The 27,971-nt window shown below is 46.1% G+C and overlaps 1 protein-coding gene across 2 annotated transcripts in view; it reads right to left on the bottom strand.

Moving 5' to 3' along the window:
* Nucleotides 1–27,971, bottom strand: part of PDGFD (platelet derived growth factor D) — a 220,243-nt gene that overhangs the window by 43,233 nt on the left and 149,039 nt on the right. Inside the window, exons 2-3 of one of the 2 annotated variants that reach the window (XM_004764448.2) lie at nucleotides 25,544–25,730; nucleotides 22,276–22,456 (exon numbers count right to left, since the gene is read on the bottom strand). In XM_004764448.2, coding sequence (XP_004764505.1) covers nucleotides 22,276–22,456; nucleotides 25,544–25,730 — 368 coding nt within the window. Of the gene's footprint in view, nucleotides 1–22,275; nucleotides 22,457–25,543; nucleotides 25,749–27,971 lie in introns of both variants that reach the window. The other variant, XM_004764447.2, reaches the window with a different exon arrangement.

Here is a 27,971-nt window from a genome sequence, read left to right on the forward strand (position 1 = left end):
CCAAAAAACAAAACAAAAATCCAAAAAACAAAACAACAACAACAACAACAAAATCCAATACTTGCAAAATCCCCCTCAGATTTCATTTGAATTGGATGCAAAGTTTTGCACAACTGTTGTGTACACCTGCTACGTTCATGGAATGCTTATGGGTAGAAATAATGTTACTGGAACCCGAAGCCCCTGTCTTTGGGCAGAGAAGAGCCTGGTATCCACGGCAGGAAGGGGGGGCGGCTGGAGGGGAGCTGGGTTGAGCCCACGATCCCGCTCACACCATCTACCGTATCCAAATGCTGACCGTAGTAGTCTCAACCCTAATGTGAAATTCACTGCCCTTTCAAGAAGTCTTTGGTGACGTCCTGTCACCCTGACGGACAGGTTTAAAGGGGTCCTCCTCAGCCTAGGGAAGGACATGAGAATCCTGACATTTCACGGCTTCTTGATATTCCGGCTGGAGGAGAGAAAGCATCCCCCCTCCACCGTGGCCCCGACACTCTTCCACCACCCCCCTCCAGGAATCTCCCCCAGACCCTGATCGGGCATGCGGACAATGTGGACAATGTGGACGCGGCTCCTGCCTTTAGCACTTGGCTCTTCTCAGAACAGGAGAGTGAGGGGAGATGTCGCCTATTTCCTTACGATGCGGAGAAAGAACTGTGTGACAGTAGGTGACATGCAGAAGCCAAAAACGATTTGGGGCAGGCGAAAGGCATGCAGTGAGAATCACTGTATTCTCAGCTCCGTGTAGGATGTTTCCTACTGCGGTCTGGGGGACAGACGGGGGACAGAGAGGGGAGGCGAGACAGACTGTTCAAGGCTCCATAATAGCCTCTTTAAGCAGAGCGCCAGACACAGCTGCATGCAGGAAGCTGCTTGTTTGCTCTGCGGCCTTCCACGGCTCCCGTCGTTCCCACTCACGCCCTCGGCTTGTCTGCCGAGCCCCTCGCTGCTCAGCCGAGGTGTATCTTAGATTTCATCAGAATAAACAGCAACGACAACACCCTTCACCCTCCCATTAAGTGGAAGACACTATTCTTTTAAGAGCAGTAGGAGCAACAACCAAAAAGCTGTAAACTTTTATAGAAAATAAGAATACAAGTTAACAAGAACCTTCGCCCTCAAGAGAGCACCACGTTATCCTTTCCCAACTTCTTACCAAGTGTACGGATGGCACAGAAAGCTGATGGCTTATCGTACCCAGTACAGAATATCGCTTCTGGGAGCTGTTTTAACCTGGGCTTCACCTTCTCTTCCCAAATAAAAAAGAAGCTTTAAATTGGATTTCTGACACTGGCAGAGTGTTTTCGGTCTAGAAACTACTGAGTAGATTAATTTCAAAATGGCGCCCGTCAGCATGAGATGGCTTCTGAGAGGCGAAGGGCAGCACGTGTGGACCAACACCCCAATGCCTCAGCCGTCTTCACGGATTGCCCTCTTGCTTCCCTCTGAAGACTGCCATTCCCTCCGGGCCGACAGGAGAGCGGCCGCTCTGAAATGCCTGCCAGGCTGGGAAATGTGGCTGCCTTTCGTTGGCCTCCATTCTCGTACTTCCAAATCGTTGATATTTTTCATACAACACATTCCCAAGGCCCCACATCTTCATTAGAGAATGCCCATCGGAGGCCATCCACACTACTGGTTCTACCACATTCTTTGTAAGACACTGAGGGCACATACAAGGACACGTACACAGTCACCTCCTCTGAGACTCAGGACACACAGCTATTGTTAATAATATATTAATCTTTGGGGCACCTGGGTGGCTCAGTGGGTTAAGCCTCTGCCTTCGGCTCAGGTCATGATCTCAGGGTCCTGGGATCAAGCCCCGCATCGGGCTCTCTGCTCAGCAGGGAGCCTGCTTCCCCCTCTCTGCCTACTTGTGATCTCTCTCTCTGTGTCAAATAAATAAATAAAACCTTAAAAAATAATAATATATTAATCTTCTTCTTCTCAGCTTTTGCTATGACGTTCCTTCTCCTGAAGTCGTGGGCACTTCTCCCCATTCGCCAAGTGTGGCGGCATCTGCATTTTAGTATTTGTCCTCACCTCTTGCTGCCATCACCAGGATGATGCCCGAGTCCTTGCGGACAGCCTGGCAAACAGCCTTGATCTGCGGTCCTTTGACTCATGTCTTTGGTGCCTCCACTCCAGCAGCCCCTTCTACATCCAAAATGTTAAAGGCACCATGCACTCTCGCCATGAGCTCCGTAATCTCATACGCTCTTGAGTTCTTGCTGCTGTCCCTCTGTCTTTAACCTCAGTGAGCCCTACAGACACTCAGTACCTCCACATCCACCCAAGTTATCAGCCTTCTGTGATCGTAGAGGCCACATGGTCCATCACTTCCCATCCTCTCTTATCAGTACTCCCCCACCACTGAGCTGTCCCAGGCCCCACGCTGCCAAGGCGTCCTCTGGAACAATCTCACCATTCCTCAACATCCGGACACTTTTCATCCGGATTTCTGCTGCAGGACAATTACAATCCCAGAACCCTGGGTTGCCTTTCTTTCTTACATCTCCACACCTCTTTCCTCTAGTTATCTGTCCGTCCAACCTATAAAAAAATGCTCGAGTCTCTTTACTATCTTAGAAGTATCTTCCTGATTCAAACCTCCTCTTTAGGTATCATTTGTTGAAATTCACATCCCTTCACACTCCGGCTTTTTGAAATAATAGTTTGCACTGGGTGTGCGTGCAATTCCGGTCTGCCTTTCATCCCATGCCAGCCTGGTTCTTGTTCCAATGAAAACAGTCTTGTTAATAGTTTTAATAGTTTTTGAGTTTCCAAAACCAATGAACTCTTTCTACAGCCTTTGTTTTACCTGAAACCTTTCTAACATTCAGCGTTGTTGATGCTGCCCTCCGTAATCCATAATGCTGCCCCTGGCGTTCGTGGTATGACATTCTGGTGCTCTCTTTTTACTTCTCCACTTCTCTGGATCTCTGTCTTTTAATGTCTTTTTAAGTTTCAGTGTTTTCCAGGATTCTGATACTTGATGCTTGGTACCTGGGTAAACTCACTGAATTTCCTGGCATCAGCACTAATATGTACATGAATTTGCCTAACTCCCTATATCAGGCCAAGAAATCTTTGCTGAGAATTAGATCATTCTGCCATATTCCCTCTAGGCACCCCTCCAGCAAATGTCCCATAAGCTCTTCAAACTCTTCAAACTCATCATGTCCAAAATGGTACTCATCAACATTCTCACAAAACCTGTTCATTGTCCTGTGTCCCCTTTCCTAGAAAACCACAATCACCTTCACCTGTTGTACACTATATACCACAGTGTCCGCTGAAACATGCTCCATTTGGTCACTAAATTCCTCAGATCGTAATTTCTTAATCCTTCAGAACCATGTCTTCCACCCTAAGTTTTAAGTCAGAACTTCATCAAATCTCTTGTGGATTTCTGTGGTAGCTCCCTAAATAGCTCTTGTCTATTTGTGTCCGACTATAATCTAACCTCCACTGGTCTGTCATATTGGTCTCCAAAAGCAAAATCAAAACAAAAAGTGCTCCTCCACCCATGCAAGGTCCAAGCCCCAAATCCCTCAGAGGTTCTCAGTAGCTCCGTCGACCGTCCTTTGATGAGGATATCAAAACCTCCGGTCTCTGGTTCCCTCTTACTCTCCTCCATGATTTCCATGGAGTCACTCATATTTCTCTGGGCTCTCAGAATTATCTCATGCTTTATCCGCCTTTTTAAATCTGCAGAGGCCACTCTCTTTGCTTGGAAAGTTCTCCCAACCCTTTCCCTTTAGGAAACTCTGCCTTATTGTTTAGAACACAAATGAAATCACTTCTTTTGAGAAGCACTATTGGGTCTGATTTGTAGAGGATGCCTCCTCTGTGTTCCCAGAGTATACAAAGACTTACAGTGTGCTTTTCATGAACTTTCACACATCCACAGGAGCTAATATAGTTCCTGGGACATATCAGGCTCTCCATTAAGACTTGAAAAATACCTGAGTTCCAAAGGCATGAAGCGACATTTGTCCTTCTACAAACGCTTCATGAAGATCCATTATCAATGAGATGGGAATTTGGGTAGTAAGTTTAAAGGTCATATTTGCAAGTAGCCAACTCACTTTCAAGCTCTTTTTATTCATAAAGGTGGCTTAAAGTTAGATATTGGCTTATGGGTTAATAATTATTTCTGTTCTAAGCATTTCTAAATGTGAGACAAGTAAAGGTTCTCCAAAGTCACTTTCCTGGCAGGGAGACAACTGTTGACATTTAGTTTATCTCCAAAAATGTTTTTCTTCTTAGTACACTATTGAGGTATTGCCCTTAACATGAGCACTCTGAAAGCAGGGTAGCAGATGACTAATTCAATTACTTTAAGGCCATGTGAAAATATTTTCTTGCTATTTCTGTCCTTTGATATTAGAGCTACTCCTTCAGGAGCTTTTAGGATTGAAATTCAAGATATTGCAAAGGTTTTCACAGATTTAACTCTGGGGCAAGGTCTTTTTGAATATTTATTCACTACACATAATTGGTTTCTTTTAGGGCAAAAAAATATATAGATTCAAGTAGCAATAAAATAGAGAGGAAAAACAATGTTAATTCTGGAACCTGAGAACTCTAAAATTGAAATATTGCCAAAAGGCAAGATCATCTCACAAAAGAGGAAACATTGGTGTTAAAAAGTAAAAAAGCCTTAAGAATTTAAAGGGGAGTTTCCCTGTCATAGATGATCATGCTTAATCAATTTGAAAGAAACAGAATAAAAATGTCTGTGCTAATTACAGAATTAAATTGTTTACCTGACAAAAGTCCTTCAGTAACTTGGCTAACTTGTATCATGTACATGGACAGGTTCCTTGTAGGGGGAAGAGTTAACAGTGTCCTTCAGACATTTTTATACAGAAATGTTACTATTACATTCGATATAGAACTTCTAAAACTTGTTAGAACACAGACACTAGTGAAATCACCTGTATATATCGATCCCAGATGCCACGTCACTATTGTACGGAATACGGAATAAATGAGTCTTTATAAAAAGTAGTTAAGACTTTTTTGGCATCGCTGAATCTAGAATTGTAACCACTTTCTCTGAAATTTTAAAGGAGAGACTTCCACTGTGAGAAACAGCAAGTGAGACAAAGCTACGGAGGGAACTGCTGAGCTATTTCAAAGGCACCAAAACACAGGAGCGTTGCTGTTTGAAACTAGGAATCAATGGCTGGACGTGCACAGTGCATTGATAAGACGGGAATCGGGTTACCAGATCATTTTGTGAGCAGTTTAATATAAGATGCTGACAAACGTGGGAATTCAGGGAAGAGCAGATTGATTAACAGACTGAGGAAAATGATTTGTGAGACAAGATTATAAAAACTGAATATATTGTTCATCGACAAAGGAATTAAGTACTTGATGTACACTATGTATAAAATTTTTCGGAGTGTTACTTAGGGGGATACGGTACAAATGTCCAAGAACTCAAAATGCATCACCATGAAGGGAAAGAACTGTTTACAGTGTTCCCTGGGGGCAATAACTAGAAGCCGGGGCATGAAATTGAATAACAGAAAATGTAGGCTCCCTATCTACAAAGTTTTCCCAGTAGTGCTATCTATTAAATTGTGGAATGGCCTCACAGTGGAAATAGTGGAAAAGCCATCCTGTAAGTCATTTCACACCAGAGTGGACAAAGTATTCAAAGATACACCTTTGGAAAGAAATCGCCATGATGGACGGTACAAGGAATGACCCACTCGGGCTTCCTGTTTGTGCTTCTAGAAGTGTTATGTGTCTTGCGCCGAGCATCTGTCTTCTGTTGTGAATATATTTCTGTCCCAGCTTTCATTTTATGTTTATGATTTCAATTGCTTTTGATTTTATTTTTCTAAAAGGCCTCTAGTTTGTAAACCCTTTGGTTTGCTTGCATTGTATTTTATGAAAATCACACTTATACGTTAATATCCTGAGCGCTCTATAAGGAAACCGCTCGGAGGAAAAAGCAATAAACCAGATGGAATTTTAATCCAGTTTACAATGTACTTGGGAGTGCGTACATCTAGTCATAAACTCATTGCCTCTGAAAGCCGATGAGAGAGCAGAGAAGAATTTTCTTATTTTATTTATTGATGTCAATCTGGTAGTAGAATCTTCTCCTTTAGCCATTTATGAATATGACACTTTTCCATGTTTTATTAAACCCTAATCCTTTTGCTTTTGGGTTTTTATTATCTAATCTTCTCTTACATGAAAATTTATGGGGAATGGATAGGCAATGGATTAGAAAGAAGAGGTATCTGGTACCTTTGACACATTGAAAAGAGCTACTTAATCGTTTACGCTAATCTCAGTTATATTACATACATGTTTACTTCTCAAAAAATCCTTGGCTAGGTAAAAATTTATTGTAAATTTCAAATATTTGCCAAAGGAATGAGAACCTAGCACATTATCTTTGTGTCAATATTCTATCTCAAGTGTAAGATCCATTTAACTCTATTAAGGCATTCTCTCACAGTAAAACTGTTTCTTACTTCACAAATATTAGAGCAGCAAAGAACACGAGTTGTAATGCTTACCACACATCTGGGTTCTTAGCTACATCAGTTTCAGATGTACTGTCCACTCTGGGGATATTCATGGTGTGAAAACAGGGCATAAAGCATGCTCACACTCAGGAGGGTCATATAAATGAAGAAACGGTGAAAGGAGGTTGTGGTTTGTGAAAATCTCCTTGACTTCCTCTCACATCACGCCCCCCACCTTCCTGGCTTTTTGTTTAAGTTCTAACAGGTCCCCTGCTGTTCCTTTTTTCTTCACAGTCCTGTCTCTAAAATAGTCCAGGAAATCACAAGGGTAACTTTGGGCAGGAAAACATGTAGAAAAGGCTTAAAGTAGAATTCCTTAAACTCAGCACTATTGACACTTTGAGCTGGATAATTTTTGGCTGGAGGTGACCTGTACATTGTAGCATATTACCAGCGTTCCTGGTCTCCACCTACTAGATGCCAGTGGATTCCCCCCACTGCCCTGCCAGTTCTGACAACCAAGAAGAATGTTTCCAGATATTGTCTTGGGGTTGGGGAGGAAGGAGAGATCATCCTTGGTTAAGAACCACTGCTAGAGCAAGGTGGGCAAGGTCGGGAGGAGCCTCTGGATGAACTCATCTTTTGGTTCTTCTCCTTGACAGCTGCAGGGTTCGGTGGAGAAGACCGCTGCCAGAAGACTGGGCTGGGACCGGTTATCCCGAACACGAGCTGTCCCTATCCAGACCGCCTGGGCTTAGGGAATGAGACTGGGAGGCTCAGTTTTGTGAAAACTCAACAGCAGGTATAGATAGGCTCGTGCACAGCCTCCCCAGGGAGAGGCACCTACACCCCCTTCTGAGAACATCAGGTTGATCTGATTCTCCGAACCAGTGTCAGCAGGAGAAATGAGACGGAGCAAATGTTCCAGTAGGTTAAGACATACACATTTCGAGGGAACAGACCACGATCTGGCAGTATGAATGTGGGCCTATCTCACTTATTTCATGGACCACACGTGACACGGGGATGCTGTACGGAGACTTTGAACGATCGCTTCCAGTTTCTGTCTGTGTGGCTTCAATGAACTGGCCAATGACAAAACAAACGATCGCGAAAGTCTGGCAGTAACAATTCGTTCACTGGAATCTACACCGTGAGTGTCAACAATGCGCACGGGGCTTAGCCAAGGGGCTGGCATGCAGACATCCATCAAAGGGGACCCTGGCTTTTGTGAAGTTTCAGGGTTAGACGAACACGTCAACAAGTGTTGGGAATGGCTGTCGCTGCTCATTGGAAGAATATAGTCTTGGGAGAGTCTTTGGAAGAATATGGAAGGGAAGTCTTGGGTAGCCGGGAAGAAGGGGTCGCAGGGGTTGTAGGGGGAGGTGCCGGAGGCCCAGCCGAAGAGGTGGTTCTTGGAAGGGAGTTTTGAAAGATCCAAAGTCTGTGAGAATCCTGCACACCCCACATGGGTCAGCCTCCTCGCTAACACACACCAGCTGCAGTGTGGACAAGGGCTCTGGCCCTTACTCTGTGCCCTCTGACAAGTTCAGGCTTGGAGAGCAGGAGCTCTCGCGGTCAGCCCTAATCCTGAGCAGCTGCAGACTCTGCATTCACAGTCCAGAGCCTTCTCGAAGCAGAAGCCGCCTCCATTAACCTGCAGAGGCTGGGCACACACCCCAGAGGTTCTTGGAAATACTCGAGTCTCAGAACAGCTGGAGAGCCAGGGGGAGAGAGCGGCCGGCTGAAGCTAGGGGACGGGAAACGCTCTGTTGTCTGTTTGGATGTGGTCACAGATCCTGGGAAACCATGGAAAGGTTTGAAGAGGAGGAGAGGCTCATTGATTTGGATATGAGACCCAGAAAGCTCTCTTAGGCTGACGTGGGGAAGAAAGGAGGGGCTCAGTGACCGTCCCAGAGGCAGAGAAACAAGGAAGGGAAGAGATTCTTGGGTGTTGCCGGGGGAAGAGATTGTGGTAGCTGCAGGCCCAGTGACAGGGAAAGAGAAGGAAAAGGTGGGGGGAGGGGAGCTTAAGGAGGAAGAGGTTAAGGAGTTTCCAAGTTAAAAAGGAGTAGCACTTTTCCAAATGCGGAGAGAAAAGACGACGCCTGTTCTCTCATTCCCAGTGTTTTCTTCTGCGTGCTGACCTCACCGGGACGGAATGGAGACTCCAAACAGCGGGACACGAGAGCTCTGGGGGAGGTGCTCCCCTCCCCTGGGGTGCGGCCGAGGGGGTGCCACCCACCCCGGGGGACCGCGCAGCACTGTCTGCACGCCCCTCACAATCTGCGTTCCGCCCTCACCGAGGACACTCTCACGTGGTTTCAGTTTCTCTGCGGAAGCTGGACCCGGTCCCCAGCTCGCTCCGACGTACCCAGCGCACGGCGGGTCCCCCACGATTATCTGTGGCATCAGCCCCTGCAAACCGCCTTGGCAGCTGGAGTATCTGAGCACACAGCTGCATCGGCAGCAGGCATCACCCCCCTGCGTGCTGATACTTTCATTCAATACCCCACGTTTAGAAATGAAGCTCGGCGGCAGGCCTCCAGCACCTCGAAGATCGGGGCAGGCCCGGGAGGGCCAATGATCACTTACTACGTATCTGATTATAGATCTATTTCAACACGTGGGACCACCATCTAAATGACACGAGGAAGGAGCCGTTCACACCTGAAATGTGTCAAGAAGCAGGATTCACAGAAATTACAGCAGGGAGAAGGAGGGCCAGTACTATAGACACGAACAACAGCAAACTGCCCGCACGCCCCGGTGGTGGGGGAGGGGCTGCTGCAGGTGCCATCCCAAAATATTATCATAAAACGTCTCATTCTCATTGCTGACACCTGAGCAAACAGGCACTGTGAAGTCTGTTTTCTCTGTCATAACAACAACGGTTTTAAACAGCAAAACCGAAGAAATGTTCCCTTAACTGAAGTTCAGAACAGTGGTGTCTTCAGAAGGAAATCTGGTTTACTGACGGAGGAGAGGGGCAGTGAGTGGGGACGGTGTCTCTGAGGTAAGGGAGCTGGCTTTGTTCTCCTTCTCATGAATGCGTCACGGCTTGAATACTGTCTTTCAAAGCGGCCCCTCTCCTAGGGTCTCCACACAGAACATGAACTAATGGAAGATACGAACTCGGGGGTTGTTTGATTAGTAGGTAGTGTCGAATTAAGAAAACTAATTAATCAAGAGGTCTCTTTTCGTGGGGCTTAAATATATTGACCTTCATGCAAAATGTGACTCCAAGGGTAGGAACACCAGAGCCTACTGAGCTGCTTAACGGAATTAAGAAGCAGCCTCCGTGGTTTGATACGATGTCGTGAAACTTCCTGGTGTATCACATTTTGTAAAGTGCTCTGCCACACCTCACCTCAGCTCATCCTACTATGTGCTGGGTACACAGCAGCTGTCCCTAGGGTGTTCCAGGAACTTCCGGAACATTAATTCATTCAGGAATGTTCACGAACGCATGCCTTTCCCATAAGTGATGCGGGACAGCAGACAGAATACAATGAAGGCTTGTCATTGTCTTTGAAAAGCGTTTCTGTCTCCCGCTGACAAGACCATCAGCCCCCGACGTGAGTGCTGCGAAGAGCAGCTCTGGAGAATCAGTGCTACGGAGGGATGCGACGAGCAGCCCACGTGAAGTTAGGGATGGCATCTCAGACAACAGTGCGCGTTCTGCCCCGCGGCTGAGAGATTAAGCATTCTTTTCAAAGGAAATAGTTCTTCACGGGGCAGCACATCCGCATCCCCCGAGGAGGAGCCTTTACAAATAAGAGTTTTGCCCACCCTTTCCCTGAGACTCTGATTCAGCAAGTCTAGGGGAAGTTCTGAGCACCTATATTAAAAAAAAAAAAAAAAATTCCTTAGGTGGTTCTAACACAAACACTTGACTAAGAATCATTTCCTTTGAACTGGGAGGCTTCATGAGGTCTAGATGATGCTCTGTGGGTTTAAGTGTAAAATGCCTTTGGTTGACTTTCTTCTTTTTAGCTCTAGGATTTATCTCTTTTAAATGCAAATAACTTGCTAAGGGTAAGGCTTTAGGCTGTTATCAGTCAGTGACTCATTTTGTTCACTCTGCTTGGATTGAAGGATTCCCCACCTCTTCTGTGAGTTCCTACAGCTCCCCTGTGACTCATTTCCTGATCAGTCCTCTCCTCAAACACACACAGTTCTTCCCTCCCACAGCCTCTTGTTCTGCATTTCAGTCATTGTTTATCCCATCATGTCTACTCAACTTTACAGTCCTGAGGGCAGGGTTCCCAGCTTATCTGCATCCCCAGGACCTTGCTTGGAATCTGATAGAGAGATGGAGAGCCACAAAATGCATGTAGAGTAAATGAGTGACCGAATTAATCAGAGAATTTAAGCCTGGCCTGCATGAGAGATCTGCTAGTGGTTTTCGTTTGTGAGGAAAGAACCTTCTGGGCAGAGGTGAGTCGAGGGGGAGTCAGGGTAGTGGATGATTCCAAAAGGAAACTGGGGAGCACAGGAAACAACATCTTTGTCACTCTGCCTGCAACGTGGGTTTTGAAATAACCATTTTATTTTCATATTGATGATAGCGTATGTTTTTGTTACACAGGGAGACTCTTATAAAAGGCACAGAAGAAAATGGATCGTTTACAGTTGTTTTTCGTAACTCATTCAATAAAAAACTAAGGTACTGGCCTGAAATTTGAATTTAGAGCTCTGCCTTTATGACTGTTATTTTCCTTCAGAAATGATTTTTTTTGGTCAAGACTCTGCATTTATAAATATTTTGTAACAATTAAAAAACATCTTTCCTATGGAGGTTATCTTCATGATTAAATGAAGTAAGTTTCTATTATGAATTCATAGCTTGCTTGTCTGTTCTAGAGATATTTATTATAAAGATGAAAATACTAGGAGGCTTACAGATTTTTTTCTCTTCATAAAAATAGCCAGTTTGAGCATTTCAGGGGGAAAAATGCAGGAAGCTCACATTGAGTCCTTGTGGCCTTAAACGGCTATAGCTCCATTACCTTTGAGCCAAAGGAATATTTTAGGGGCAATTTTCAGTGTTTCGTAGAACTACATGAGGAATGACTGTCTTCTTACAGCAGTGCCATCAGGAACTTTTCAAATCCAAACATACTACTAAAATTAGAATTATTATCCTGGAGGTATATTTCAAGGTATTTTCATGGACAGTTCAAAAGGGACTAAGGCATGGGTCTAAGTTGCATAATGAAAAAGAGCCATTAAGGGTTTTTGGGTGACTGTCCCAGATCTGCGTCAGTGTGTGTGTAGGTTTCTAGGAAGGTAGCAGAATCAAGTTACAGAACTGCTCCTAGGCCTGACCTTACTATTAGTGCAATGATCTCCCTGGCGTTCATCTGGTTTAGAAGACTGTACACTCACTGTTGCGCCGCCCCAAATTCGTATCTTGCAAGCTAATCCCCGATGTGATGGTCCTGGGGCCTCTGGGAGAGGTTCAGTCACGAAAGGGTTTTGTGAAAAACCCAAAGGCTTCCTGAGAACTCCCTCACCCCTTCTGCCGTGTGAAGTTATAGCAAAAGACAGCAGCCACGAACCAGAAGTGAGTCCTCATCAGACACCAAATCTGCAGTGAACCTGGGCTTCCTAGCTTCTGAGACTGAAAAATCACTTTTTTAAAAAGTCATCCAGGCTATGGCATTCTGTTACAGCAGTGCAGATGGACTAGGGCACAACACCTCTTAACCTTGGACCACTTAATGTCATCCTAACCCTCCAGAGACACTGTAATGCTGACAGTCCTCATTACAGTTCCGTCTGCTGTATGCAAACTGGTCCTCAAACCCAGACACCCTACAGGATACCCTCGAGCAGCTCTGGGATACAGGTGGGCCTTTCCCACTTTGACATGAAGAAACGGCAGCTTGGGTGGTTTAAATGTGCGTCCTAGTCTCACTAATAGTACACAGATGTGAACTTGAGTGTTTCTCATTCACAGCTCCTCTGTCCTGTACAGAAAACTTCAAACAATCAAAGGGATGGCTTTGGAGTGGCTTCAAAACCTGGAAAGCTCTAGAGACTTGGGAAGAATCCTGAGAGTGTTAGAATGTCAGGACCCCAAAGACCTCTTTGCTCGTAGGAGGAAGCCCCGAGGCTTTCCAAGCTGCAAACTTTCCTCACAAGAAATGGAGGACCCAAACCATGTCACAGTCATGTAGTCCGACATGAGAACTGTTAAGTTCGGGCTGTTACTGAGGCAACCCTATGCTCCTTGAGGCTGAAAAGACAGACTTCACAATGAGAATGCCGGCTTCCAGTCCACAGCCCCCTGACCTCTGACCCCAACAATGGCCCCCACCATTCCATCCTCACGTCCGCTCCTCCAATGCCCATGCAGTCCTGGACCAAAACAGCTCAGGCCCATTGGTATGACTGTAGCTTCCTCAGGCCTTAAGTCTGGAAACACCCAGGCAATGGGCTGTTAGTACATCTTGTCTTTATGCATCTCTGGGGATTGCTTTTTACTGTTTTTACTCCAAACTGAGATGCATCATGGGAACTCAGTGAATATGTGTTGGCTCAGCTCCATTAAACCTCTTGAGACCGACCTACTTACAACAATACCTTTGATAGACCTTCAGGAATAAGCCACTCCCTACCCTCCAGGAGAGACAGTGACATGTGTGCAAAGCTTTTTATCAATTAAAAACAAAGACTGGAAAGAAAGACATCAAAATATTCATAGAGGTTATATTTGGGTGGTGGGAACTATTGTTTTTCTTCATTACTATACTATATAGTTCCCAAAGTATCTGGGATGTGTGTTCATTACTTTTTCCTTGAAAATTTCAACCACAATGTTGATAAAGACTGACAATCTGAGTGCCTAATGGAGGGAAATGAGCTAAGGACAGGTAGTATCTTTGACATTGAATATGCTTTGACTGCAGAGGGCTTGGGTTTTTGAGGAGAGGTATAGACACCGATACGAAAATAAAATAGCAGGGATGAGAGGCAGAAAATCCCGAGAGAGCTGTGTCATCAGGGAATAATGCTGTTTGTCTGGAATGAAGAAGGCGTACAGAGAAGAGAGAACTGGCTAGAACGTGAGCTTGGGATCAGGATGCAGAAGGCTCTCAGGACCAGAGTGAGGTGTTTGGACATGAGGTTTACAGGAAATTGAAAGTCATTCGCATGTTTTCAGCTGGAAAATGATGTGATCACAGCTTTCCTTTAGCAGGCAGTTGTGTCCTGGACAGGCGGAAGGGAAGGGAGACAGGGTAGAGAGACCCATCAGGAAGCCATCAGCAGGACCCAGCCCAGCAGGAATGATTACTTGATTACTTATTCATGTGTTTCTCTCTTCCAGAGGTGGCTCCATGCCTTTTTAATCTCTCTTTTTGATTTTTTTTTTTTTTTTTTTGTCTGCCTGACTCCAATTTTCAATTGCAAAATAAGGAAAGAGTCACTTTGAATCTGTAGCTCAATATTTTCACAGGAGTCAGAAGCAATGTTGAATGGAGGTCAGCCTTAATGGGTCACCTTCCCACTGATAAAGGGGACATTAAGGGCAGGTGTTTTCAAGACTGGATGAGTCCTGTCTATATGATTAATTTCTAGTTCCTTTGTTCAGCTGGGAGAGGAGACTGGCACTGCCCTGAAGTTCCAAGGACTTTCAACTTCCCTGGGTAGCTGAACCCTACCGAGAGGGAGCAGGTCAACCAGCTCTCCTTGGAACCAGAGCTGGGTGAGGTTGAGTTCCCAAGGACTGTGACCAAGATGACTGATTGAAAAGCACAAGCATAAGTCACTGTGGGCTCAGACCCTTCGCGGAGCTCTCTGTTGGTGCTTCTGGAGAGGGAAACGCTTCTGTCTGTGTTCCTGCTTCTGTTCACAGATACAGAGACATCAACAAACATTTCTGGTCTCTTTCATCACAAACACCTTCCCTTCATCACGTCTATCCTGCTATGCTTCCTCCACCACATCCCTGTTCTCCGTGTCTCCCTTGGACCGCCTGCGATGGATGCCAACCACTGGGAAGGGTCTCAGCTCCCCTCCATCTCCTGGCCCATCTGCGGTGCACAGTCTGCCGACCTCACCGGCTGTCTTCCCTGTTGGTGACTATTTGGGTCCAGATCTACAATCTTCCATGCACTGCAAGGGGCATGTAAGGCACCCCAGCCTCTTCTCTGGACCCCAGACTCCTCGAAAGAACCCCTGGGCGTGAATTTGCATCTCAGGAGTGGTACGCTTCCCTCAGGTTGGGCCCCTGACGGTTCCCTCGTTTTACAGAAGGGTCCTGAGCTTTGGCATTTCCTAGTACACCATGAATGAAGCTGCTATTCTGCTGACTTGTTGGCTTCTTGTTTCTCTCTTCTGCTGGCTAGAATGAAGAAAGTGTGGAAAGTGGTTAATAACCATCATCTCTAAGGCTTTGAGTGAACCACTCGGGATATTCTGATGCATTGCCTTTTGGACCTTTACTTAGGCAACCCCCTCTTCCTGGGGTGTTTCCCTCTCCTCAGTCCAGTGTTGGGGAACAGACTATGGGACCCCAGGATATGTCACTTTGGCATAAAGAGTCTTTTGAGCTGAAAACAATTGAAAAGAAGAGACACGGGGCAAGCTCTCTGCCCCCCCCATCTGCCTAGAAGCAGGATATAAATTTATAAAGGGTCCACACTCCCCTCTCCACCAGGAAGGGCGGAAGTTAATCAGAGAAAATGCTAGACCCTTACCAGCCTGGAGGCACCAGAGGAACCGACAGAACACAGCTGACTCACGGGCCCTTGGCTCCCGTTAGCCACCCCCCACGCCACATGTACCGTCCCAGAGTGTGCTGCCGGCAAACTCCAAGTCCCTTTCCTTTGTCTTGTCCCTTCCCCGAAGATGTACTGTTCTTTGGTTAAGACGGACTGTGAACTCCAGCTCTAACCGCCCTCCTGGGGTGACTCACCGGGGGGTGCTCCCCTGTGCGCGGGAGATCTTCGTGTTCATACACTCGTGTTTCTCTGTCCTTCTGTCTTGTCGGTCTCGTCTGCAGGGCCCCAGACGGAGGGCCTGGGAGCACAGGGGGGAAAACAGCCTTCCTTCTCCTACACCAGCCGTCGCGGCCTGTATGAAGGTCAGTGCCGCCCTCCCGGTGGGCCCCCGGAGGTCCCACACACATTCCGTCCCTGTGATGCCCAGTGGTTTATAATCATGTCCTTTATCCCATGCAGAGCCATCATTTTCTTCTTACGATCCACCATAAGTTCTCAGAAATATTTGTTGAAGTGACAAGCGAACACTAGGTAGAGGTATTTTTTACTGAGTGAAAAATAGTGTTGGCTTTATAAGACTTTATAAGACTACCACGAATTGGCTTTATAAGAAAGAAAGAGTGCTCGTTTGAGGCATATCTTAAGTATGCAAGCCTTTTCTAATACAGTTGAATGGTTTCTCCTTCATTTTTCTCTTTTTCTCGAGCTACCAAGTATTAGCGCATCAAACAGCATGGTTATAGAGAGAAAGTTATGGGTCTATAAAGAGACACGGTCACCGAGAGTCACTACAGCTTCCCGGGTCTCAAGGACGGAAGTTGACTTGTAGGACGGCTGTGAATTTACACCCAAATAAACAGGATGCCAGACTGCCCAAGTGCCATTAAACCCGCTCCCCCTCGAAGCTGGAGATGTGTTTACTCAGTACGCGGGGAGTCGTCTGCTCATGTGGTTAGTACATGGGGCTTAGGAGAAAAAGTAATTACAGGCGTAAAGTATTATTTCAAATACTGGGTTGGAACGGCCGAGTCAACGTGGACGAAAACACTCCCAAAGTCAGGTAGCACCCGCAGACAATACATGTGGGGCTCTGAGCTGCATCGATGGACCCACAGGACCACGTGGGGAGGGGGAGTGGGGATTCCCCGAGATTTTACGGATGGTGTTAGATGTATGCCTTTTTCCCTGGAGGGCCCACAGTTTCCCCATCTTGTGGAGAGCCCTGTTACCACAGGCCAACTCATAACCTCTCTCTGTTCACTGCCTCGTTTGTAAAATGAGGGTTGCCCAAGGCACTGGATCTCGAAGATTCTGCAACTCTATTCCATATTCTTCCTGAAACCAGTCTTCCTGCTGTGCATGGGTGGGTAGCAGCAGCTGGTCACTTCCTGAATTAAACACCCTATGCGTTTTATCACCACGGTAACCTGAGGGGTTGGGTACTCTCCTCCTCCTCCTCCTCCTCATCTGTGCCCAACTGTCAGTCCCAGGGGGGCAGGAACTCAGTCCAGACGTGCTACAGTGCTAGGCACATTGTGAGTGACGCACTGAAGCCCAGACATGACCAGCACTAATGCCCGGAATTCGGCAGGGCCGGACCGTGTTATCCTGGGGCTGCATTCACCTCCCTTTTTTGTCTCGTCCTCTTTCCTTAATTTTTTTTTTTTAAATTTACCTACCTGCTCCTCTTCTGCTCCCTACCCCTACCCTCACCCTAACCCTTGACCCGCAGTTTGCTGGCGAACCTCACCACACCTTTGAGAAAGTACCCTCTGCTCCAAGATGATATAGAACTTGGCTCTTGGTCTCTCATGAATTCTATTATGGTTTCACTATGTGCTCAGGTTTTAGGAAAGCGATCTGATTAAAATAATGAATTCACTACAAAAGAGTCTACGGAATTAGTGGGATTCTAGGACATTTGGAACACTTAGAGGAGAACATTTGTCCACCCGTGCCTGCAAAATGGCACCACAATGAGACTCTGTCCATAAGATGTTGAGTTTCACCCCACAGGCGCTGAAGCGGCTGGTAGGCTTCCCAGCCTGGCAGCCCACTGCAGGGACATCTGCCTGCGGCTTTCAGAGCCCGCACCCATCCCCCCTGCTCTGCTCCCCTCCTGTTTGTTTTCTTTATCTGGGAGACAGAAAGAGCGAGCTCTCTTGCACAGGGTTTATGGCTCCCAAAGCTCCAGTAGGATCTATCTGTAAGGATGAAACTGATGGAGACAGTGACCGTGTGATCACCCTCCTGACCTCGACTGTCCCTGGTGTGGATAGGGCCCCAGGCTGTGTTCACAATGTCCCACGATTTTTATCTGACTGTGCAAGTGAAGACTTTCTACACATTTTACAAAGAAAGTGAATGGGGTTCTTCACTCTCCAGCTTTGTCCGAGAATTCCACTCCGGGGAATAAGCATGAATTACCCACACCGTTTGTTTGTTTTTGTTCAACCAGCTGGAAGTAGAATCTGCAAAAGTTGAAACTGAGAATCCCATCTTACTCAATTCCTGCGTTTTATTCCTCCTTTTTCTTCTCCTCCTCCTCTTCTTTCCCTTCTCCTTTTTCTTCTTGAAATAGTTATTTATAATATAATTACATTATTTATAATAAGAAACCACGATTCATGCAGTTTCAATCTCAATGGAAATCTTAACTACACCACTTGAAATGAATTCAAACCATAGAGATACATAGTTAAGCAACTGGTCTGATAAAATTGCTTTTTAATTGTTTATAAGAGGTACTAGCAAATTTCAAGTTTTGGAATGACTTGCAATTTGTTAATAAAAAAGAAAGTTTTTGAATAGCTTTAAAATGACTTAGTGTTTTTATGAATTAAAAAAATAACATACCTTATGTTAAACACAAGTGCACACACACACAAATAAAAGTTTTTGTTTGTTACGATGTGCGGTAAAATGTTTCTACCTTGGATGGAGGGAAAGGACGATGGTTAGAGGTGTCTATACAGGTGCATGGCCCTCACTGACACCTGGGCTGTTTGAAGAGGACTGAGGAGTGCATCTGTCACCTGTTTTATTAAATGATAATAAGAACAGCAGATACATAAGTAATTATTAAGTTCAAGGGAGTTTACAAAATTCTCTAATTTAATGCCTATAACTACTTAATGTTGGGCAAAACTGCAGTGAGCTGTAGAGCTGAAATTCACACCCATGGTTGATGACTTCTCTGAAAACCATCCACTGGGAGCCTTGTATTGGATAACTTTCCAATAACCTACTTAATGGTCTTCAAAAGCAGATTCCCGACAACCCATCCATCCATTCCCCCACAAACTGGATTTGAGGTGGGAGAGCCTCATTTATTTACACAATCCCATCTTGCTAACAAGCATCTGAAAACAACGATGCCCTCTGAAGTCTACCTATTCTCCTCCGTAGAGTAAAAATTAGGGAAAGAAGACTGAGCAGAAAGCAAAAAATGAAATTAGGAAGTTCTGTTGAATCATACTTTATCAGGACAGAGTCAACTCAACAAATTCACTAGCTAGCCATGTAGAAGGCACGTGCAGAATACACACAGAAATACAATTGTCCTACCCTTGAATAGTTCAATACCATTGTGGAAATTAAGACAACAGGCTTAAAATGGAGTCACTCATGCCAAGGCCACATTACCAAATGGAGACTTAATTATAGTGTTGGTTTTCCCCAGAACAGAATCTTAAAGCAGTCAGTCAGGAATCTCCAGATCAACACGAGTTATACAATCTGCCTGATGGACTCCCACTGTCTTCCAAGGAAACGTAACTTTGCAGTAATGAATTCAGCTTTTTGCCCAGTATAACCTCCTTGTTCGTGCTCTCTTCTGCCTATAAACGTCTTTCTATTTGCACAGTTCCTTGGAGCCACGTCCTGTCTGCTAGATTGGATCTTGCCTGATGAGTGAATCATTAAATAAAGCCAAAAAAATCTGTAAAATTTACTCAGTTGAATTATTTTTAACACTATTAATCCGGAAGAGACAGATATACACACAATTAGTGATGGTAAAGGTAGTATCATTGGTGCCGTGATTATTGACCCCTAAGTGTGGGTTATCATCTAAAAACCACATGCCAACTCCAATTACTACCCTCCTTTTATAGATGTAAGAGCAAGGGGTAAGAGACTTGTTTAATATCAGACCATTAGTAAGTAAGGAAACCTTATTCAATACAAAGGGAGCTTTGCAGCAAAACTGGCCCCAAGAGACTGCACTGCATTGCTCTAAGAGAGGTGGGGACAGGCGCTGTAGAAAAAGGTGGATCGAATTCCAAGCATAGCAAACAAGATTGGAATACATGAACCAGCCCTAACCAAAAATAAGTGGCCCTGATGTTAAACCATTCACCTCCCACACTTAGCTGGAATGAAAAATTAGCCCAGATGTGTACTGGACTTGGAATTCACACACATTCTGAGCCAAGACCATGCAAATCTGATTCCCGGGCATGGGGCTCTGATGGTCCTGGGCACCTGTTACTTCCAGCCCCAGAGAATATCCCTGTACACCTGGAGAGTCACTGAGGTATGAGGAAGAGAGATGTTTCATGGGAAGCAGAAACGTAAAAAGGGAGAGACAGAAGGGAGGTGGTCATATCCTACCAAGATGGCTACTTGCCATCTTCCCAGAGCACGCTGACTCCTCAGAAGATATTCTCAGGCTCAAACGTCCCTAGAACCCAACATGCCTGAAGGTAGGGTTTGCAGAACAGCTGCCTCCAACCCTTAGAAGTTTTACGGGACTGCGTAACACTGTAAAAATAATAATTTAGCTAACACTTAAGGGGGGTCTGCCATTTTTAATCCCCCGTCTCCACATTATTTAATGTTGGCCAACTGTAGGCTTTGAGCCTGGTCTCGGTGGAGTCTGACTTTATAAACGCTGCTTTGAAGTCTCTGCAAGTACGACTTAAACACAAATGACATGTCTTCTCAATACATGGCTCAAGCCACAGCGATCTTCTATCCCCGTTGAGCAAGAATCAAACGGACGTTTTATCCGCAGCCACACAGATCTACAGCCTGTACACACCTGGAGGGGAAGCTCCTCCCACCTGCTGGGATTCAGCCACCAAAGGGCTTCATCTCCCAGGGATCACACTTAGTGCCAGAAGCCTTTAGGAGCAGAAAAGGGAACCTGGAGCTCTTCCCAATGAATGCAGACCAAGGGGTCAGCAGGGCAGTACACAGAGGAGTGATCACTGTCGTCATCCCCCAAACCCACAGTGGGGTCCTGGTGCGGGTGAACGCGTAAGGGAGTGGGGGGACGCCAGTCTCCGGGCCCCTCCAGAGGCTGCCCCATCTGCCACTTGCCACCGGCTAGTGAGGGAGTGACGAGCCTGAACCAAAACCCCAAAACCCTCCAACCGGAGAAGTTGCTCTTCCCTAAATCCATACCTGTACTCTCTGTTCTACAAAAACAAAAAGACATTATTTTGCCTTAGGGTGTCCCTGTATGTGAGTTAGGGGTATTTCTAACTGACTATGGACCGTTCAATTTAGTCATGACCAAAGTTTTACAAAACGTATCTCCATCATCCAGGATAGTGCTCGGTATTTTAAAGGAAAAAAACGTCCTTCCCTAAGCCTACTCACCCGCACTCCAACATGCCAGGCCTGCTCGTCCACAAACAGCAGAGAATGGATGCACCAGTGGACACGTGGACAGAAAGAAAGGTAGAAACCAAAGGTTCACACTTTGGTTGGGATGCTGAGCAGCACGGTTGTTTGCAAAAATGTAAATCTTCCTTGATGGATTATTTTCAAATCAAAACTGGAACCAGACACACCTCGCGCTCTTTTCCCATTTATTCTGATGTAGAATTCACTTAGTGTTTAATAACTCACGATAACGCAAAAATAAAAAACAAAACAAAAAACCACCCACATCAGATACAAACAGCAAGGTTTTTTCCCCCCATTCTCAATTTAACACAAAAAGGGAGCAAGACCACAAATTGACTCCATTCTTAGAGCCGTGTTCTATTTTGGTATCCAGCCATTGAAAAGGAACAGAGTCAAGCTGAATGGGAATAAATGGTGTTTGTGGGAAAACAAAAGGCATCATGCTACGAACACGAAGGGGTCCGGGGTAGTCTAAGAGAGCAAACAGGTAAAACCATCCTGGAGTCTCTCTGAGCTTAACCCATAGAGCCCAGCACTTCTGTGTCATTACTCATCGTTCCCACTCGCCATGGCTTTGTCACTGATTGTCATCCCTACCAGATTACAAACTTCAGGGGTTCAAGAAACCCATCTGTCCTGCCCACCTCTGTGGCCATGACACCTAGCAGAACATCTGACAGTGAGTCCGAACCTTCCAGTGTCCTATGAATGACCACGTGAGAAAAGCAGACACATGGCGGTGTGTGACCCAAGAACCAGAATTAACAACGATAGAGATTTTGACTCAGTAAGAGGCTGAGTGATTTCCACTGGTCAGAACCACGTAGAGTTGGGAATGGCGGCTCATGTGTGGAAGGAGAGGTGAGGACACAGAGAAGCCTGACTGTAGCAAACAGTGTGCAACTCCGGGGTCCGGGCTCAGGCTTTACCATCCTCAAGAGGCTTGCTAACTCTGAAGCTCTATGATCATGACATAGACCTTTCCCCAGTTTGGATCAGAATTTTAAACTAAAATCATTCACACTCTTCTCTGTGGCTGGAATGACACAGACAACTTTTTGAACGGAAGGTGGTCAACTTTCCAAATCCTTTTTTTGGGCTGTACATTTATCCCACATCAGCTGGATCAAAGGTAATACTGCTTTCTTCTCAACTATTTTACTTTTTCTAATTACCAGGCTTCCGTTCAATAGGTGTGGACCCAAGGGTTGACTTAATCAATCCCAAATGGTGTTCCTTACCGAAGAGAGCTTTACTGTGTTGGCCATGAAGTAGGCACACAGCATACCACCGAGAATTAACAAAAGTTCACCTCATACCACTGCATTTAATCACAGAAAATATCTCTATACTTCATGAAACCAGTGTCTGCTTTTAATCACAGAGTGGTTTTGGCTACTTACCACAAAGGAATAATAAATCTTGAATCCAGGTTTAGCCACGAAGTAGTCATCGGACTTGAATGTTATTTTTATTTGGTTTGTTCTTGATGTTATCCTTGGAGGAACTTCCTTGTGTCCACACCACCGTCCTCTAATTATGGTACTGGTTTCAGATACATCTTCGACTTCCACAAAATCATACCTGGTTTCAATTTGACATAAATAAACGTATTTTGGTTAGAGTAGACTACGAAATTCATACTTCCACTCGGAAATGAAAATTACTTATGTGCCTTCTCATGACCTATGAGCTAAAATGAAAATTAAAGCCCATTGAGATTTTGAAGGGAAACCTAGTTTTTTGGATGAAGTTTTCCAAATTCAAACTTCAGTAATCCAAAAGAACCCTCATGGACGTTTAGCCATGAGTATGCCCAAATCATCAGTAATGAAAATGGGCCACTGTTTAAGCACGGGGCTCATAGTGCTTCCTAGGAAAACTAGTAACTATAATCTATTGTCATCTATTGTCCTATTTTTTAGATATAGCTCTAATTCTACGTCCAAATATTTACTATATAAAGTTTTCAAACAAATTCCCACTTTGAATTAATTCACCACATTCAGGGCTTCCTTAAGAAATGACCTGTATCTATAAAGCATAGAGAATCAGCATTACATTACATCATCCCATTATAGAAGATACCTGGTGAAATAAAATAAACCTCTATTTTCTCTTTTTGGAAGCTGTCTTTTGGAAGGATCATATCATAAAACAGGACAGTTGTCATAGTGAGAAGCATTAAGACTTTGGGGAGGGAGCTGTCCTAGCCACTACTGGAACTAGCTGGTCTGGTTAAATCAGTGTGTGAATGAGCAGAAGATCACAGTTTCAGCTCTGACTCTGGGCAGAGAGTCACCGAATGCCGAGGTTAAGAACGGAGGACAGTCCCTCTCTGAATGTTCCATATAACCTTTCCATCATGGGGTAGAATGTCTTCAGGGACAGAGTGTACATCTTCTAGGGATCATCTCCCTGATTTTCAGACACTGCAAATCTTGGGACAGTCTACTTGGTGAGCTGAACGACCTGACTTTCAGCTCTGGGCATCCGTCTCTCCCTCCCCACGGACGACATGGGCTGCTAACGTCACAAGGCAGAGGACGGGCACTCAGGGTGAGCAGCGGCTGCCGTCTCCACACACTGCGGGTTTTCCATTCCAACTGCCAAAAGGAATCAGCGTGAGAAACATCACAGGTGAATGTGAAGAAAATCCTGGATCCGGCAGGACAATCGCAGGAGCGGGGGAACTTATCACCCACTTACCCAACTTGTCACCCATCCCACTCATCCAATCGCGGCATCGTGACTACCTTTCACTGAAGTGACTTGCGAGGTCCTTAAGTCCTTTGCCTCAGTTTCCTTATGAGCCAAATAAGAGTTTATACAAATTTCCTGGCTGGATATCTCTTGGGTGCTGTGTAAATTAATTACTTAATGTTTATACGGTGCTTGGAAGGTGAAAAGCACTCACAAAGAATCATTATTCAAGCAATAAAATATTACCGTGTAAACATCAAGGAGGCTTTGGAACAGATGGTAGGAAATCAATTGCATTTCATTTTATATACAATATGTGTAAATCATAGTTACTGCACAAAGCACGAGTATACTTGAAACTTTGTTAATAACACCATAGGTCACTTTCCTTTTTTTTTTTTTTTTTTTTTGTTGTTGTTGTTGTGAAAACAGCAGTGTGATTTTTACTGTGGATGAAGTCAAGAGAGCGTCACTTCAATTCTTTGGGAGAGTCTGAGGCTCTGACCTGTCTCTCTCCCGTCTTCCTTTCCTCTTTCCACCCCTACTCCTCTACCTGCCTCCATAAATTTGGAGAAGCAACTGGATTTTAATGAAGGGTCCAGAAAGGAAAGCACCTGGCATCTTCTATTTTCAAGGCTAGGGTCAAAATCCTAGCTCAGCTGTGGGGACCTGCCTTCCTGTCCGGGTCATCACCACCCTCTAGAGTCTCCAAAAAAAAAAAAAAGTGTCTCCCCCCATCTCTTTTTCCAGCCCAGAAGATGAGTTCTCCCTTTCCAGGTTGCACAGACCCGAGATCTGCTGGAGTGCGTTCTCTCTGTAAATAAATATTAACCGGCTCTTCGGACTGTATTTGTCTCTGCCTTCGGCTTACAATACCCTCTGTGGTCTTAGAAAGGAATTGTCACTGCTGTTATTCTTTTTTTTTTTTAATTTATTTTTTATTTTCAGCACAACAGTATTCATTATTTTTGCACCACACCCAGGGCTCCATGCAATCCGTGCCCTCTCTAATACCCACCACCTGGTACCCTGACTTCCCATCCCCTGCCCCTTCAAACCCCTCAGATTGTTTTTCAGAGTCCACAGTCTCTCTTGAAACAAACGACAGCCACAGGATAAAGGCTGTCAGCCTCATAAACATGCAACAAAGGACAGCCAAATTCGAGGCAGCCTCTTTTTATGCGTCGGAGGGAAATAAAGCTGCTGAAAGGATTTCTTCAGCAGCGCAACAGCAAGGGAGAAGGAGCGCGTGGGGTAAGGTGCGGGAGGGAAACAAAACCCTTCCTGGCCTCATACATGCTAACTGAATGACTATGACGCTGGGAGCAGACAATTCAAGGAACAGCTGGGGCTTTCTCTGATAACTACGCTTGGAAGGGTGATTATGAAGCCTGGATTTCGTCGACTATTAGCCCAGGAAGGACAGGAGGCAGCCTGTCTGAGTTGCTCCTAGACCCTGGGGCTCACGGTTCTTTCTCACACGGATCTGAGGCCTGTGATGTCAGGATAAGGCCCTGACACGGTCCTGGCCACCACCCTCTCCCAGGTGGGGGGAGATCAGGTCGTTCATCGGTTATAGCAGCCTGGCTGAGGTCCTGGAGCCCAGCAGGGCAGGATCCTCCGTTAGCCCATGCAGGTGGATCCCAGAGCCACCCTGGGAAGGGGGCTGTCGTGGACACCTGATGCATCTACCTGCTCACAAAGGCGGCTCGGGGCCCGGCCTTCATGGGCTGTTGTGGGCCCGTGTTTCTCTGCGAGGCCCCAGGTAAGCAGGCCCTTTGCACAGACGGTCCGCGCTCCCATGTGTCCCTTCTGCCAGGATGGACCCAAAGGCTCTTCTGAAAGGAAGGGGGACGACACACCTCGGGCAGGTCCCCGGGGCCCCCGAGGGAAGTCAGGTGGGACTCCTTGAACCGCCTCGCCTTCACCTTGGAAGTGTGCCCCCAAAAGGGTTTCCTGCCCGCTCACCTGCAGATCTCATTCTCCGCTTCCTCCAGCCCAAACTGCGGGTCGAAGGCGAGCTGTATCCTCGTCTTGTCCCGCGACCGCAGCCGCCAGGTCAGCAGCAGGTTCCTGGGGTAGCTGTTGGGGAAGCGAGGACTCTGCACGTGGCCGTTTCCCGTCACCTGGATGGTCTCGTCTCTTCGGTACAAGTCTGTGAGGTGATTGCTGTCTGTTAGTAGTCACAACTGGTAGAAATTAGTATGTTGCTCCAATTACAGGGAAGCAAACAAAGACAGTTTAAAAACATCACATGTTAAAGCATGTCCTGGTTTTGCGGAAGAGCAGAAGGCCAGACGGCAGCCCTCGGGTTAACCAAGGGACACCCGCACTCCTCCTCCGACCCCCGCCTCCTAGGCTCCCGCAGGCCCACATGAAGTATTTTGTACTTTGAGAGCTCCTTTAGCGGAATTTGGGGCAAGAAAAATGAACAATTTTCTCAGAACTCGGGTTCATTTAGATCAATAGGAAAATAAGTAAATGATTTAAAATAGTGTTTCCTTCCCTTCTTCCATATCATTAAAAATACTTTTTTTTCTTTTTCCCTGTACGCGGGCAGTGCGACGACATAACTTCAGTGAGGAGCACAGGTCAGACTCAATAAATATTGTCACATGAACGAACAAGAGAGCAAAACACAGAAAAGAATTTCATGGGGCTTAGTGACCACTTATTTGTAATTCAAACAACACTTTCCAGTGGTGTCTCCATTGTAAAACTCATTATTTCTTCGCCTTCGTTTTTGGTGACTTAAAGACCTAGTTTTTTATTTTTTAAGATTTTATTTATTTATTTGAGACAGAGAGTGAGCACGAGCAAAAGGAGGGGGAGAGGGGGAAGCAGGCTCCCCGCGGGGCAGGGAGGCCCATGTGGGGCTGGATCCCAGGACCCGGGGATCATGACCTGAGCCGAAGGCAGACGCTTCAATGACTGAGCCACCCAGGTGCCCTTAAAGGCCTGATCCTTATTCTAGTCTCTATTTTATCATAAAGAACTTGTCTGGTCCTCATCCAGGGTTCCTGAGAGGGAACTCGTAACCCCTTAGAATTTCCCAAGTGACAGAAGGGTCTTTGTTATTCATGGTGGACCCTGGGGACCACACCAGAGTTTACACAAATGAGGTCATTAGCCAACCGTGGGTCCCTAAACAGTTTCAGACGGTGGCTGGCTGTGCTGTAAGACCAGCCCTGTGGTTAGAGGGCCAGGGCTTGGAGCCCTGACATCGGCCTGACCTCCCACCCTCCCTGGAGGAAACGGGCACCGGGGACTGGGTCCAGTCACACCGTCAGTGATCCTATCCATCACACCTGCAGAGTGAAAGCCCGAGAGGCTCTCTGGTCCCAGGGGCTTGGGCCAACCTCCTGGGCAGCGCACACACAGAGGGGCTAGGAAGGACGTGTCTTGGGGACATGAAAGCTTCCTGCCTGGGACCTTCCCAGACCTCATCTGGCCACTCCTGATTTATAGTCTGCACCATGAAACTTAATAGTAAAACTGTGATTGTAAGGACAGCACTTTCTTGAGTTCTGCACGTCGTTCTCGCGAATTATTAAACACGATGGGTTTATGGGGTCCTGAATCTGCAGCCAGCTGGTAAGAAGTGTGGGCTGACGGGTTCCCCCACCTTCAGTTGGTGTCTGAAGTGTAGTCTCGCGGGTGCCGTGCCCTTTGCCTGTGGACTCTGACCTCCTCTCTGTAGGTCTGTCTTTACATCTTCCCCAGTATCCAGAGCTCTTTGCATTCTAGACTTTGGCTGCTCAGACCCTGGCATTAGTGGGCCTCCTGCCTCCGTCCCCTTGCGTTCTCCCACAGAGCGTGTATTCTGAGGCCCTATAATTCAGTGAGCCTGGTCAGGGAAGCTTAAATTGCTGGTGGAAACCACCGGAAGGTGGGGCTGCCCTAGGTGGCTGGCAAAGCTTCCCAAACAGCAGAGGAAGGAAGAGGGAAGAAGCACGTGACACTCAGAAGCCTCTCTCCTTTTCACGAATGTTCCTGCACACACAGAAATTACCATATGTTTATAGTATGGAGTTTTTAACTTGTTCAGTGTTCAACGTGTTACACTTGCCCAGTTCGACTCTGCGTGGGAGAGAGAGTGCTCAAGGAGCACAGGGGCTGACGGGAGCTGGTCTCTGGAAACCAGGACAGGAGGGACAGCTCTGGCTTTGTGGCCTCCTCCAGCCTCCCAGATGTCAGCAAACATATCTCCCGGCTGACCCTTCCCTCCTCTCTCCCTGGACCTTATGCTGAAACGGAGCCATAAGAATTACCTGTCTGCTTGCTTTGTCATAAAGGGCTTACAGGAAATGAGGGAGAGCTGTTTGCCAGGAAGAGAGAATGAACTATCAGACAGTCAATCAACAATCCTTTATTAGGTGCAGACTATAAAGCATAA

The sequence above is a fragment of the Mustela putorius genome, unplaced genomic scaffold (genome assembly GCF_011764305.1).
Source record: "Mustela putorius furo isolate JIRA1106 unplaced genomic scaffold, ASM1176430v1.1 tig00000198_pilon_pilon_pilon, whole genome shotgun sequence".
In the NCBI taxonomy this organism is placed as follows: domain Eukaryota; kingdom Metazoa; phylum Chordata; class Mammalia; order Carnivora; family Mustelidae; genus Mustela; species Mustela putorius.